The sequence below is a fragment of the Malania oleifera genome, chromosome 11, assembly GCF_029873635.1.
Source record: "Malania oleifera isolate guangnan ecotype guangnan chromosome 11, ASM2987363v1, whole genome shotgun sequence".
Classification (NCBI taxonomy): Eukaryota; Viridiplantae; Streptophyta; class Magnoliopsida; order Santalales; family Ximeniaceae; genus Malania; species Malania oleifera.
Window position 1 is genome coordinate 48,923,411 of NC_080427.1, and position 16,603 is coordinate 48,940,013.

At 35.0% G+C, this 16,603-nt stretch overlaps 1 protein-coding gene across 29 annotated transcripts; it reads left to right on the forward strand.

The window, feature by feature from the left end:
- Positions 1-15: 15 nt before the first annotated feature.
- Positions 16-13,740, forward strand: LOC131167820 (protein CLP1 homolog). Of its 29 annotated transcripts, XR_009140162.1 has the most exons (14): positions 4,611-4,815; positions 8,078-8,149; positions 8,272-8,612; positions 9,154-9,222; positions 9,347-9,439; positions 10,083-10,324; positions 10,474-10,612; positions 10,790-10,846; positions 11,572-11,706; positions 11,935-12,074; positions 12,797-12,841; positions 12,924-13,033; positions 13,225-13,293; positions 13,455-13,740. XR_009140162.1 is itself a non-coding variant. In XM_058126769.1 (13 exons), exons 3-12 carry the CDS (start codon positions 8,391-8,393, stop codon positions 13,009-13,011), a joined length of 1,326 nt encoding a protein of 441 aa, XP_057982752.1. In that variant the 5' UTR covers positions 82-319; positions 8,078-8,149; positions 8,272-8,390; the 3' UTR covers positions 13,012-13,033; positions 13,225-13,740. The 29 variants fall into 29 exon arrangements, 24 of the variants coding, with proteins under 24 accessions (XP_057982748.1, XP_057982757.1, XP_057982752.1 ...); XR_009140160.1 differs by lacking the exon at positions 4,611-4,815 and adding an exon at positions 81-319 and having other exon boundaries at positions 8,078-8,612; positions 11,839-12,074; XM_058126769.1 differs by lacking the exon at positions 4,611-4,815 and adding an exon at positions 82-319 and having other exon boundaries at positions 11,839-12,074; positions 13,225-13,740.
- Positions 13,741-16,603: the final 2,863 nt, after the last annotated feature.

The following is a 16,603-nucleotide window of genomic DNA, read 5'->3' on the forward strand; positions in this document are numbered from 1 at the left end:
TTATCCAACGAATATCCACTCACCAATTTATCCAACGATCCAAATTCAAAACCTATTAAGCAGTGCCCAAGCAGCAGGAGTCGAGGCTCAAAGCCCAAATTAAAATTAGAATTCTCTTGAAAAAAGAACAAAAACCCTCGTAAGTCGCTGAAGAAAGAAGCCCTAGAGAGCCTCTTCAGTTCGGCTGTTCACTGTTCGCAAGTTCGAGTCGTCGTCTACGGAACGGCAGGTCTCCGTCTACCACCACACGACAGATTGGGCAGACCGCTAGTCGCCAGACCCAGGTCGCAGCCGCCGCACCATTTATCCCGGCGAAGAGGTGTGTGCTTGTCGGCCTTTAAAATTTGATCAAAATCATATATTTTGAATTTGCGAATTTATTTTGAAAATTAATGATTGCTTTCAATATCTATTGCATTTCCTGACTGTTGGTCCTGTTAAACACTAGTCAGTTGTTATACACGTGTACTACCACATCTTACTGTTCACATTCTCGGATTCTCCTGTATGTATGATGCACAGATAAAGCAGAGAGACATGAAAACGAGAGAGAGAGAGAGAGAGAGAGAGAGAGAGAGGGAGGGAGGGAAGCTCTTGATCGTTTTGGTTTGCTTGGGAGAAAGTGTATAGAAATGGTAGTATTTTACTCGAGCGTAATTCTATATGTATATAAATGCATATATTAATAATTGTTTGTGTCTTTGTGATTTTATTTTTAATAGTAGTAATAATATTAATTACAACACTGATCTTTGAAGAATTAAAATGCTGATTTTTACCAATCAGAACATTGATTTTTAAACATTAATAGTAATTTTTGAATAGAAAACATGCTAATTTTGAACCGTAATTCTGGAAAAAATTAAACATTGAATATGACATACTAAAAACACTAATTAACATGCTGGTTTTTTAAAAAGAGTTAAAACACACTAAGGCACTAATCAAAACACTACTTTCAAAAAATTTAAAACTCTAATTGGTAATATTGACAATACCCAAATAATCTACTTACCCTAGGTTTAGGATGGTTCCCCAAATTTCTCAAATCAATATTTTGCTCCGATTATGTTGTAGAGAATCTCCCCAAAATCACCGTGGTAGTTTCTGATCATCGAACCGGGGAGAGACGGAGCCAAAAACTTAGAGAGAAGTGAAAGAAACCGTGTAGAGAGAGAAAAAAAACTGATAAAATAAAATTTCTCGCTGAAAATCAGTTTTGGGATTATATATAGAGTGTTGTCCACGTGGCCTCGTCCACGAGACATGTCGCCTCGTCGACAAGTCAATAAAGGGAGCTCGTCGATGAACACCTTCTCCTCGTCGACGAGTTTCAAGCTCTGGAAACAGTCCTCTCAGTAATTTCTCGTCGACGAGCACTCCTTCACTCGTCGATGAGACCCTGCTGAAATTTCTTTTGAAATTTTTTTTTCTCATTTATTTTATTATTTAATTACTATAATTATTCAGGTCTCTACATTCTCCTTTCCTTACAAAAATTTCGTTCTTGAAATTTACTATATGTATTGACACCATCCTTTAAAGAAAATGGGCTACTTATTTTATTACTAACCTTTACTTATGGCAGAGAATTACCATGGTTACATAAGCAGTTCTAGGAAATTACAAATATAATCATAAAAGAAAATTCTCTCAAAACCAAAAACACTACTTATCCTATATTCTAAATTACAATTATACATTCGTCACTTTGTAATGAATAAAATAAACTGTCATTATTTGAACTATACAGACCACTACTGTACCCCACTAAACAGGTGTGGGTATTTTTGTCTGATTTCATCCTCGAGCTCTCATTAAACTTCTTTCATAACATGATTTCTCCATAAAACTTTTACTAACTGAATTTTCTTACTGGAATTTCCTTATAAGTTAGAGCATCACTGAGTTCCAATTCTGTATAACTAATGACATGAGAGAGATTTGAGACATATTTCCTTAACATAGAAACATGAAATATGTAGTGACCCGAAGAATAATAGCATTTTAATAATAATAAGAGGGAGAGAAAATAAATACAGAAACAAAAGGAGGTCGTAGACTTCGACGACATTGCAATTTGAGGGAAATAAAAATTTCAGAAAATTTCCAGGGCTTCGTCGACGAAGTCCCCACATATATGCATAATCCATGCTTTTAAACTAAACATACAAAATAAACTAATTAATTAAACACAACAACCCTTGTCAATTCTTTTCCATTAATCTCCAACAAGAATCTTCCCAAGGCCTTGCTATTTATCCTACATCAATATGTTCATTAATTGATACATAAGTATCATATGCTAAGTGACCTTGTTCCCCTATATAGTTGTCATATCCTAATGGCTGACTAAAACAGCCACAATGGCTAGCGCCAGACATCTTTGCAACCAAACGAGCCACAAAGATAAAATATGCACCTTATCGAGTCATAATGTCTAACCATTACACTCTTCATGTTATTTATATTCAAAACCCCACAAAATCAAAGTATCCTTGCCTTACTGTATATGTACATTACACCGTAGTAATACAAATGCAAATGGTTAAGCTCCCATAATTTCTTGTTCACCATCTACATATTCTTTCATGGTGTCGGAGCTTGTGGCCACAAATCCCATTTCTTCCACTTCAACTCCTCCAACCTTAACCCAGCGTTTGGGAGCTCCCCAACTCAGGTTTGAAGCCTTGGATTATTTGGATTTTGTGAATTTGGACAAAATATAATACAGAGTTTTATTTTCATTCAAATCCACAAAATTCCAAATCGAAGGTCCGAAATCCATGCTCCTAAACACTAAAAAAACTTTTTCATCAAAAAAAGAAGAATAATACTAATAAAGAAAGAAAGTACCAGGTTAGAGAATAAGAAAACTTTCTAAAAAGAACAAAAGAACAAAATTTTAAAAACCGAATAACAAATACAAAACCACAAAGCAGTCATGCCAAATATCCTGAGAAGACAAACCCTTGAAACAGCCAACAGCAACAACCCATAATGAAGCCAAATAATGAATCTTATCCCATACCAATGCTCAATGGGTTGATGATCTAACATTTTTGGGGTTCTAGATAAAGAAAATGGTATAAATATTTTTGATGATATTTGAGATGTATATAAGTTATATTTTATGTTTTATATTTTAAAATTTTCTGAGGTATGGATGGTTGTGAAACATATTGGTATTTGCGAATACTATATATTTTTGGAGATATGTGGATATATGGGAATACTGACTATTATGAGATACAGATAGAATTAGTAAACTCTGGTATTTATTTTTATGTTTAAGAATCATAGTTATATTTTTCGCTGCGTATGTATGATTTAATTATAGATTATCAGGATTTAATCAGGAATAACGCACCGGACCGGGTTTAAGGGTTCGGGATGTTGCAATACCATCTAGCGACTTTTAATTGCCATTGGACGACCATGTCATCTAATGCATTCGTGGTTCATTAAAAATTGCTGGTCTATCCAACAGTTTTTTACTTAAAGCATGTTGGATGGACCAATAACTTTTTAAATGCATCATATTTAAAAAAAAAAAAAATTCAATTTGAATTATTTTTAAGTTATTTTTACTAAAAATATTAAAATTGGAAAAACCTCTTATATGGCAACAGCATATAGCTTTCATTGCTAAAATTGGGTTATTGGGAGGAATAGGACATATATAGGTACCGACCGGTCAACTCTGTAAATTTGTCTGATTGAAGGGAATTTTTTGAAGTAAATTATGAGAATGTGGTTTGAAGTATTGATTTGGTCCTATGAGGACTTGCTTGAAGCTAATTTCTATGTAATTAGACCTAAAATTTTTGTGCAGAGATATTTTCTTTCTTATAAATTCCTATCAAGTCCTTTGCATATTGCCCTTGTTTGTATTACACACTATAAATATTTATCAAGCAAAAGACACTCATTTTCACTTAAATCTTTTAAAAATTCTATTTATCTCTCCCGAGATTTAAAAAATATCAGACCTTCCAAGATTTGCTAAAAAGACTTAACCTTCTCTTTGTATTTTTAAGAAAGATAAAGTTTTTTGAGGGGATATTTGTGCCTTTTTGGTAAACCTTAACAGAGGTCATTGAAATTCTTAAAACTTTAGGAAAATTTTTAAAATTTTTGAAACCTCAAGAAAGGGTAATGCCTTATTGCCAATTCTTAGGTAAAGTGAGTGTCTTTTGTCCATATTTTTATTATAAAAAATCACTAGAATTATAAATATGAAGATTTTTCTTTAAATTAAAGACAATTGTAAAATAAAAATTATAATTAAGAAATCATGGTTGGCATAAATATTTACCAATGCATAAGAACTTCATTTAGAAATTAATTATTAATTTTTGTTCTAGATTTATGTATAATAATAATAATAATAATAAAATCATATTACAGCGAATCGAAACAAGATTCAACAATCATTGTATCATTTCCTACCTTACAAAATAAAATAAGAATAATTATTAATTTTATGATAGCATGTTATTAAAACTATCAAATTTATTAAAAATAAAATAAACCTTTTCATCAGTTCTACTCCAAAAAATAAAATGTCAAAAATTTTAATCTGTTAATTTGAATTTGGAGTGCTTGGCCATATTCCCAAACACTACCGAACCATCTCCCTCCTCGTGGCGTTCGTAAGTCTCTCCCTCGTCGCAGTGCCTGGACAGCCCCCTCGACGCCTCGCCAGCGCTCACCAGCCGTCACCGCCTCCCTCGCTGGTTAATCACCGCGGCTACTGTTACCTCGCCGGCTTACTCACTGCAGCTACTGTTACTTTGCCGCCTCCCTTGCCAGGTATCCCACCTTCTTTTTTTGTTGATTTTCCCCGCAGGATACACACTAATCCATATCCTGTTAAACTATGTGAATCACCAAACAAACAAGGTCGGTCATTCCGCATTTCCAAATTTTGTTTATGTTTGCGCAAATCTAAATTCAGGATCTCTTAAGTTCATTTATTCAAAATAAAAAATTAGGTTTTATGTGTTTAGGGTGTCACATATTATTATTTTTTAAAATAAAACATTATATAGTCACTGTTGTGTTTTCAGTAACCCTAAAATATATTCCTAGCCCCCACAATCAATCAGCACTCCACCCTTCGAATTCACGCAGCGGCGGCAAAACGCTTGTTTTCTGGCTCGGATTGCTTAGCTGCTCTCATTCGAGGTCCAAGTAGTTTTATTGTTCTTCATAATCATCCTAGTTTTTTCATTGGATTAGTTTTATTATTATTATTATTAAAAGAATAAGCATGAGCCAAGCCAAGCCAAATTAAAAATGTCTCAATATATTCTAATTTCAAAGCCAGCTGCAGCCAACACAGTGGCAGAGAGTACGAGAGGGTGAGAGCGTCGCGGAGAGAGGCGAGGGACTGCAGAGTGTCGCTGCAGAGAGACGACAGCTCCGAAGGGTTCGTCGAAGGGAAAAACTACGTCAGAGGGAGTCGTCGGAGGCAGATCAAACTTTGGAAGGGAACGTCGACTCGTCGGAGAGAGACGAGAAGCTTGGGAGGAATCGTTGGAAGCAGCCGTCGAGTCTTTGAAGAGAGAGGAGGTGCTGGAGGAATCGTCGGAGAGAGAGCAGAGGCTATCGTCGAGGAGAAGACTCGCTGGAGACTTCGTCGAGGCTTCGTCAGGGAGCAGAACAGAGGAAGCTTTGTGCGAGAGAGGTAGGATAGGGCTTTCGATGCGTTTTGGGTTCTGCCCTGTTTAATTTAGGTTATAAATCAAGAATCCCGAAAGGCGTACGCTTGGAATTTGAGGCGTAAAAAGGCGAGATTTTTCACCTGAGGCGTACGCCTTTTAGGACTGCCGCATTTCAACTAAAGCCTCAGGGCGTTTTAGGCCCGAAATTCATCAAGGCGCGCCTCAAAAACGCCTTTTAAAACACTCTTGAAAATGAATGAATCAATAGCAAGCATTTTAACGAACATTTTGATGCATTTGGTCAGATAAGAATATTCGTCTTACATTGATAAGTTAAAAATGTAAAATGAAATTACAAATCAAATTTCACCTTACATACACATGCCTGCATGAGAAGGAAAAGGGGGAAGTTGCCAAAGTTCTATGAAACTATCTGAGAATTCTTCTTGTCCATCACCTTGTGTAGGATGAAGCTGGACTTGGGATCTTAAGCAAGTCCTAAAATCAAGTGTTTAAATTTTGATTAATAATTATAAAGAAGGAAATGGGAAATGGATATCGCTCCCGGACTGTGTGGACGGAATATTAGATGATAGGAAAGCAAATCATAGAACAAAAATAAATGGAGCTGAAGTGCCCAAGGACGAATGTGACTCAGATAATTAAGATTTAAGACTTGTTCAACTCAATGCAAAGGCAATGATAACTTTGTGTTGTGTGCATGAAGCAAATGAATTTAATGGGATCTCCGCTTGCACAAGTGCAAAGAACATATGAGACAAACTCGAGCTGTTGAAGGCACCGATCAAGTTAATGCCTCTAAGTTTAATATGCTTGTCCATACTTATGGATTCCAATTTCCAAAAGAAACAAGATGAATTTATTGAAGTTATGTTCCTGCATCTAATACATCTATAGACATTGTTAGTGATATGTGCAAGCTTCAGAAAATCTTATACTTAAGAAGAATAGTTAACAAAGTTCTTGGGTTTTTTGTGGGCTGTTTCTTCAAAATTGTGAACCAAAGGCAACAACAATCCAATAAGCAAAGGATCTCAGTGTTTCAAGTTTAGGTGAGCTTATGGCTGCTGTAATGATCTAGGAAGAAAATTTTGATATGGAAGGATTTAAAAATGGACAAACACATTTCATTTCTTTTAGTAAGCAACTTTTAAAAAAATTCATTTTCCAAAAATGTTTAAGAAAAGAGAATGAGAACTTTGGTTCAGGCTCTTAAAGAACCAAGAGCTTGGCCATGGAACAGCCATATGGGCTGGTATGGCCTGCATCAATTGAATTTAGACCAGTCAATGAATCTTTGTGTGTGGAATCTGGGGCTTTGGGTTGTTGGTTCATCTCCTTGGGGAGGTCCGGGGTTCAATTCCCCTTGGTGGTGATCCTCCGTAGTTTTAGAAAGGGAGGGGGGATTTTGGGGTAATGGTAGGAGGGGTGTTGTGATTGGGAGGGGGTTGTTGCTGTGGTATGCCACAGCCTTGTGCCATATTCCTTATCTTCAAAATAAAAATAAAAAATTTTGTGTATGTTTAGGGAAATTTTTTCCTTAGGATCCTTTTATTACTCAAAAGAAATTTGTTCCGAATGTGCTAGATTTTTTTTTCCCTTAGGATTGTTTTACTCTGAAGGAAATTGATTTGATTCTGAAAATCATGGGTGTATTCAAATTTTGAAATTGACTTGATTTTGGATTGGTAGATATTTTGGAGTGGATTTGGCAAAAAATTAGGTTGGATTACTTAAAAGGGAATTTTTTTCTGTCAATAAATAATATGAAAAAAAAAATATAACCAATTAAAATTTAGATAAAGAATTTTAAAAAATTTGAAAATTCAAGAATTTAGAGTGAACCACATATGTTATTGTTGATTAAAAATGAACACCTTCTTGGTCTTTTGTAATGCAACTGTTGGACGATGAATTTCAAGTTACATGAGTACCAATCTTCACCTACATAGCTAAATGAAAAAAAAATTAATTACTCTTTAATGCTTTGTATTCATACTTTGCCTTTTAAATTCTTTATTGTTACTGTTGATTTCTAATATGTATACCTAAATGAATAATTTATATAGGTGAGGTTGCTGGTCACTACTTCAATGACCAGGAAGTTCATTTCTCTTCACATCTTTCGGTCACTTATATATATATATATAAAGGGCAGCCTGGTGCACAAAGCTCCCATATTTATAGACTTTGTTATGGCATTTCAGTTTTTGCTCTTGGATTTTGTAATGGCATTTGAGAAACTGTTATGGGTGGACTTTTGCTTTTGGATTTTGTTATGGCATTTCAGTTTCTGATATTTCACTGATATATATATATATATATATATATATATATATATGCATATTCTTTTCCTTCTTGATTTTGACATGGTTTTTTTTTATCAGATGGTGCGTAGTTTCTTGTGGGCTACCACAACCCCGCATTGAACAAATAGAAATGCTTTGGACCTTGCAAAAGTATGGTGTTTGTACCAGTAATAAAAACTCAAGTAATGGATAAAACAAGAATAAAATCACATACATGGATTGAAATTAAGATCTCCTACAAACGTCTCCTAAAATTACATAGGTTTGAATAGGAATTTGGACGGTTGGCCCGATCGTACGGTCTTGGATGTAGAAAGACGGTCAACTTCCTTACTGCACATAAACCTCTCGCGTTTTTATTTTTGGCGCTGGGTTTTGATAAGGTTCAGAGATGGCATTCGGAGGATCGTCTGTCGGAGCTATGACGGCTGCTGGATCGTCAATGGCGGCAACAATGAGGCAGGTAAAGCTGGACAGAGAGTGCGAGCTCAGAATCGAAGTTAGTCCCGACTCGCCTCTCCGGCTCCGACTGCTCACTGGCAATGCAGAGATCTTTGGCACTGAAATTGCGCCTGAAATCTGGCTCAATTTTCCTCCCCGGCTCAAGTTCGCTGTAAGAAAAGTTCCCCACTTCTCTTACTTTATTTTGAAGTTTTTTTTCCCCTCTAATGGAAATTGGAACTTTGAGATGTCCTTTCAACTTAAAGAAGAAATCTTTGGATGCATGTTTTGAAGCTATTTATGTTCTTTAAGTATGCAATTGTTGAAAATTTTAGTTTATAAAAATTGTGGATATGAGTTTATAGTGTCTTGTTACTAGATTTGATGAGATTTAAGAAACCTAATTCTAGTTGGAATTTTGAATGAGATTTAAATTATCTAATTCTAGTTGGTATTGCTTAATATGTAGTATTTTTGTAGGAAATGCAATCCAAAAAAGGAAGAAAGAAAAAGAAAAGAGCAAAGAGAAAATGGTGGAATTTCTTACTGGTTTTGTCTTCAGACCAAGGAATAAATTTTTTTTTTTTTTTAAATTGTACTGTCGGGTAAATTTTTAATCTTGTATGCTCAATTTTCTCCCATGTTAAGTGGCCAACAAACCACATAGAAAACAATTGCAGATAAGATAAGGTATTAATACGTATGTTAATCAGGTTTTTACTTGGTATGGAGCCACAATTGAAATGGACGGTCCTACTGAAACTGATTATACAGCAGATGAGGTATGTTTGCTCACTTCAGATTTTTCGCAGGATAACTATTGCACTATTACCTTGTCCAATTATATGGAAGTTTTGAAAATTTTGATGAATGATTTACAATGCCTTTTGGGACTTCTAATTCCAGACACCCATGATCAGTTATGTAAATGTGCATGCTGTGCTGGAAGGACGAAGAAATCGTGCCAAGGCATCCTCCAGTGAATCTGATTATTTCCAGGTACTTCATCATAGCTTTATGATGGCTTTATTCATATTTCGCACTGCTGAAAAATTTTCAAATATTTCTCTTCAAATACTTCTGGGACAGATTTTAAGAATGATGATTGCTGCTGCTCTATTTCTTAAACTATTTCTACCTCGTTGGCCTGAGTTTCCCATCTATTATTTATAACAGTTGAAGGTGTAAATTTCAGTTTCTTGACACTACAATGAAGGTCTGTTGTGGTACTGATTTTTGGACATCTTGCAGAGGCATTTCCTGAAAACGATAGCATTTATATGAAGTGGTGCCAGAAAAAGTTTTTGCTTTAAATGATTGAAATAATTTGTCTGTAATTATGATTTTGGAATCAAAATTAACGGATGGAGACCTATCAAATGCCGGTTCGCTGTACTTTGTGCCCAGTTATTGGATTGGGATGCTCGGAATTGGATGCCAGAGCTTCCCTGATATTATTATCCAATATTGTCACTGTTTTTAAGCTGCTGTATTTTTTATTTATTATCTTTTTCTGCTTTTTATGTTTGTGTATACTAGTGTTTGTGTAGTTTCATGCATACTTGTGCATGTAAGGCAAGTTGTGCTTTTACGTACAACTTGGTTTAAATTTTCTCAAATCATGACACTTTTGGTGGTTCAGGGTCCTAGAGTAATTGTTGTGGGACCTACAGATTCCGGAAAGAGTACACTTTCAAGAATGCTTCTCAGTTGGTCAGCTAAACAGGGTTGGAAACCTACCTTCGTGGATTTGGATGTTGGTCAAGGAACCATAACCATTCCTGGTTGCATTGCTGCTACCCCAATTGAAATGCCAATTGATCCCGTGGAAGGAATACCTCTAGAAATGCCACTAGTTTACTTTTTTGGGTACGCAACCCCTAGGTAATAAATTTTTCATTTTTTTTCATTTTTTAGTCTTCACATTTGTTTCCTTACTTATCATCATGGACTATTGCTGTTTGATTAGCGCAATGTTGTTCAACTTGTCAGTAGCTTCAATTTCACTATGTTATGAATTTCATGTGTTGCAGTGAAAATGTAGAATTGTACAAAGTGCTTGTGAAGGAGCTTGCTAAAACACTAGAGAGACAATTTGCTGGCAATGCTGAATCTCGAGCTGCTGGGATGGTGATCAATACCATGGGATGGATAGAAGGTGTTGGTTATGAGGTAATTGAGTCCTCAATGAAATGTCTCAACACAAGTTTTCAAGCATCTATAATAGTGAAAGGAGATTATTTCTTGAATTTTATGCTGAAGTTGAGGTCGCAGGATTTGTTTTGTTTCATGTTGTTTTGTGTTTCCTTATTTTTTTCAATGATCCTTTATGCTTTGTGCTTGTTGTAGTTGCTCCTCCATGCAATTGAGACATTCAGTGCCAATGTTGTTTTGGTTTTGGGTCAGGTAAGTGCTTTCATTCTTGAGTTAGTTTTTTCTCCATAGTTTAACATTTAGCATGCTGTAAATATGACTAAAAAGCTTCTCTTTTTTAGTCACATGTCTTGCTTTACCACTAAATGATATTATAAAAAGGCGTCTCTGGGCCACAAGGCTTCCTGCTTTGTGAGTGTAAGCGGAGGGTGGTTGCAATTTACGTAGCTTTACCCCTGCTTTTATGTGTAGAGAGGGGGATTTTTAAGACTTGAACCTGTGACCGACTGGTCACAAAGGAGCAGACTTACCAATGATCCAAGGCCCATCCTGTACTAAATGATATTATCTGTTTAATAATTCTGGTTATCATACTGCCTAAATATCTGGCTTTCATCCTCATCATATAGGCGAGTTTAAAATATTGACATAGATAAATCATCGGGCATGGTGGAAAAGGATTCATTTTCCGACCCCACTTAATGGGACTAAGGCTTGGTTTTGTTGTTATTGTTGTTTTGTTGTTATAAATCATTGGGCAGAGGTAAAAAGCCTTACTTCTATGAGCTTGTCTTGACATACAATTTATCCTTGATATATGTTCTGAACTTGAGAATATTATAGTTATTCTTCTGAATTAGGAAATGGAATTTATCTGTAATCCTTGCATATAAAAATTCTTAAAAAAGTTTGTTTATGAAATACTGCTCTGTGGTAGTTCTGGTGTTGATGCTAATGCTCTTATCAAATATATGCAGGAAAAACTTTGCAGCATGCTTAAGGATGTCTTGAAAAACAAGCCTAATGTGGACGTTGTGAAGCTTCAAAAATCAGGTGGTGTTGTATCTAGGAATGGGAAGGTGCGCATAAAAGCCAGGAGTTATAGGATAAGGGTAGGTGGCAGTCATATTAAACTATTACTTATTGTCGAATTTATTAAGGCCTGTGGAAGTGCTGCCCTTGCAGAATATGTTTTGTTCTCTTCGACTGAAAAGGCTAGCTTATGTTTGACATATTATTTTCAGGAATATTTTTATGGCCTTGCAAATGACCTCTCCCCACATTCAAACATTGCAAATTTCAGTGATTTAACTGTCTATCGTATTGGTGGAGGACCTCAGGCCCCACGTTCTGCCCTACCTATTGGTGCAGAGCCTGCTGCTGACCCTACAAGATTGGTTCCTGTGAATATCAACCGAGACTTGCTCCATTCAGTTCTTGCAGTTTCTTTTGCCAAAGAACCTGATCAAATTATCTCGAGGTAATTCTTGATTTCTCATCCACAATCCTCCAATGCACCTAATTCAAAATGGCACACAGAGCTTATATGTGTGTGTGTGTGTGTATATATATATATATATGTATATGTATAGTTGGTGAATGCTTTTTTTGGGAGAAACTGTCAAGGTTCCAGCAAGTGATTTACTTGTCCACATTTCAATTTTAGATAATGTTTCCCAGCTTTTCTAATCAACTTAATCAGAATTTAATTAAGAGCAAAAAGCCAATGCCAATGTACAGGTTCTACCCGAATGAGACGCTTTACCAAATCATTGCCACATATGACAATCCAAAAGATTTTGCTGTGCTTCCAATTCTTGGAACAAAAAAACTCACCCCTGCTCCCATCCCATGCGTGCACAGAGATGGAGTTTGGGTATGGGGTATTAGGAGGAATATAGGTTTTTGTATGGGATGACAGTGAGATGTGTTTGGTTGCATTTGAAATATTCAAACTGCGAGTAGTTTAAACTGTATGCTACTCAACCACAAAATCGAGCATTGTAGTTATTTACTTACAGAATCCTAGTTTTGAAAACTGTTAGCTTGTCAATCAGAAAAATATGGAAATCATTTTGAAAATATTTTGTTGAAGTAAGAGATGATTCAAGCATCTAGTCTTCTGAATTATGTTGTTTGAGGACAATATGGTCACTGTCACCATCTCTCTCTCACACTTCATTGCTTTCCGTTTGGCTGCAGTAATGTTGCTGGATTTATCTATATAACAGATATTGATATTCAGAGGTTTGACCTTTGAGCTCGACTGTTTTGATAGAATTTTGTTGTTCATGCTGGTTTTGATCCTAATTTTAGTTATTAATTACAGGAAGAAAATTACATTCCTGGCGCCATCCTCTGGGGAACTTCCAAGCAGATACTTGATTGTGGGAAAAATGACATGGCTTGAAACATGAAACTAATTAAAACATTTAGAAGGTAGCCCCGTTTTCTTTTTCCCCTGAGATTGAAAGCCTGCATAGTTTTAAACTTTTAATCATAACATTCACCTGCTTTGGCTGTAGGTTAATGCCTTTTCACTTTTTAAATTGTATTCCGTTTCAAAAGCCTTCTCAGTCTCATTATGCCCTTTCTTATTTGGCTTTTTTCTTTTTTGTCTTTCGTAACAGAAATGACTTCTTCTTCTTAGCATTTCAGAGTCGTGGCCATACTTCCAAAGCTTGAAAATTTGAAACTCGGTATGGTTCTGTTTGCTGGATGGTTCGTGGATTAACCTTACCTTGTTAAGACTCACCAGCTTGTGGGTTTTGCATATCTTTCTTGTCGTCATTAAATTGTGCATTGCCTAGATGTTTACTCGGTCTAATTGTGGCAGAAATAATTGTGTTATTGTTGCCAGGTTGTGCTTATTCTGGCACAAGGCTTTGTATGAAATCCGAACGAAATGAATGGGATGGGAAAAATCCCAGCAATCAGATTACGGTGTTTTGAGTTATTTTTAGTTTTGTTTATTGTAATTGTAGTACTAGTTATAGAAGGTAATATTTAGTCATTTTCAGGTGAACTTGGATTGATATATCAATCTTTTAATACTGAACAAGTTGCCATAACTACTTCAGTGTCGGCCATTAAAGTGTTGTAAATACAATTCTTATAATAATGAGTAGCAGGCTATGTTGAAGTAAGTATAATTCGATTCATTATCTTTATTATTATATCATCTTAAACATACTGAAAGATACATCATACATACAACACAAAGCACATGAAACAATATATGAGAAGAAAATGAAGAAAGAAGAATAAAAAATTCAGTAAGGCTCACATCATCAGCTGAATCGCTAGAAGTTGAAAGGGTGGCCAAAGCCTTGACATGTCCAAATTTTACAAAAGAAATAGAACGTTGTGTTGATGATGTGAGGCATTGGCAGAGGATGTTTTGGTTTATGCTTAAATAAATATTTATTCAAAAGAAGTGCTTTTCCAAATTTTTTCGAGAAACAAGTATTTTTGAAAAACCTCTCAATGGAAGGTGAAGTATTTTATTGATGCAATTGCATATTGTCTCTCTGCCCCTCCAGATATTTGAACTGAAAAGCTCTCAATGAAAGACGAGTCCATCGATCAATCCACCCGCCAAATCTAAACCTCAATCGTTTCAATTGCATTTTTAATTCACGCAAATGTAAATCCAAGTTGCAAACTCTAACCTGTATTTAGGAGTTGAATTTTAGGCTTCAACACTCTCTAACATATGTAATCATTCGGAGTTTAATTTGACTATAATATCACATTTTAGTTGAAAATAAATACTATAAGGGCACCAACACTATGATAGCAATGTTGGTCCAAGATAAAAAATTACAAGTTTTTAGCCTTATACATGCAAAAAAATTATTTTGCCATGAATATTGTAGTGGGGGACAATTGCACAATCTAAAGGATAATAACAGTGCTAAAGGTGAAATTCATGAGCTCTTAAGGGATAATTTAGAGTATCATGTATGTATATGGTGTAAATATGATTATCTTAAAATGTAAGAAAATTGAATATCATGTGTTACAACTTATAGTTATTTAGACAAAATAATCATTACAATTTACAGCTTCTAAAAGTTAAGGTTTTGTGTTTCTGGTGGGTATGTTTTCATTTCGGGAGTACATTTTCGAATGGCAGGAAATTCAAGCAGTGTTTCAATTATTGTATTATTTTATATGGGTGAGATAAATGATCATAGGAGTGGATAAAGTTAATTATAGTGTTCAGACAATTAGAGCAACTTGAATTGGAAGGAAGGTGAACTCAAGTAAATTATGTCATATGATACACATATATCTACATATTGATCCAAATCAATATGCGTTGTGGGTTACTGCGAGATATCCTATGGGGGGTTAGAGTGATACAATCTTATTTAAGCTTGTTATGATCGAAGATAATTATGATCTTTCCATTGCCTTGGAACCATAAAGTTCATGCCCTAATAGTTCACTATAGAATTTAACGTAAGAATTGTTCCTCAAAAAGGTATTTCTGAAGTCGCTATTGTTGATGATGGGGGGACATCAATGTAGTCCAACCATTCATTGAAGCACAAGAGGATGCCTAAGTGGAACCTCTACAAAATGCATAAAAAATGGTTTGTAGATTAACATCCAATTATGTTGACATTAATGTGGAAGTTGTTGATGTTACAAGTCAATTTGAGCTCCCTGTGCAAGTCACTCATTGGGATGAGTTATTCGAGTTGTGCCTCATCCGAGTTGTGCAAGGGGATGATTTTTTTACTTAAATGATTAGTTCATAGCTATGATATAGATCTATCATGCTTTAATGCACCATGACCTCTATGTGGTGTAGTCTGCTCGCAATTATAAATGCAAGCTGGAGGAACCCAAGTGCAGATGAAAATTGTGTGCCATGTTGTGTAAAAAAATATAATTTGTTTGAAATCTCTTAATATGCTAGGTCACACATGTGCTTGAATAAAATTTTATCGCAAGATCACTGCCAAATTACCTTGTCCATAATATTTAGAGAGACAATGAACATCATCAAGAGTTGCGTCTACTTTAATTGCTACTTTGAAAGAGTTTTAAAATCATCGATTGAGATACTCTATATCATACAAGGCATGATTGGGAAAATAGAAAGTCATTGTGGAAATTTTTGGCGACCAAGATATCTCGACCAAACGTTGTCGAAATAGATGAAGGTAATGTGCGCCTATGACTCAAATGACGTTTCCCAAACTTCGTTCAAATCCAAATTAGACATCCTGTCTCCGCCAATATGCAAATATTGTTTATATCTTATCATATAATTTGCTCAATTTTTCCCTCCTTCCAATTTGAATTGCGCTAACTACCCAAGTGTTGAATTCGACTCCATCATTGTGATCATTCACCTTATATACAATAAAACAGTAATCGAAACATTGCTCGAGCTTCTTGCCATTCGAAACTGTACTCTTGAAATAAAAAAAAGTACCTAAGAGAAACACCGAATCCTAAATTTTAGAAGTTGTAAATTGTAATGATTATGCTACCTAAAATTTAATAAATTGCAACATATGATAATCAATTCTCTTACATCTTAAGAGATCATGAATTTTAGTTTAACAAACTGCAATCCAATTAATTTGTTTGAACAACATCCCTATTGATCTAGAGTGAAAGCTTTGTTGTTTCTAAAGTTTAAATAAACCAATTTTGATTAGTCGAATTGTCTTTTTAAATAACTCAACCAAATATGTCAATCAATATGAATTCATAAAATTTTAACTAGATATTTTGTGGTAATAAAAAAATAGTTGAGCCTTATATAATTCTAATTCGCCAAATTACAATTAAATTAAATTTCAAATTTCAAATTCAATTCGTATTGTGAGGTAGAATAACCTAACCCAAACTTATATTACTAAACACAATACAACTATTAGAAATTTCAGGTTAGATTTGTAAATATAAGTAGAATTTAGAGCTTAAAACAAATGCAACGCAGGAGAACATACCTCATGTTCGTTGCTTAAATAGAAAATTTCCTAA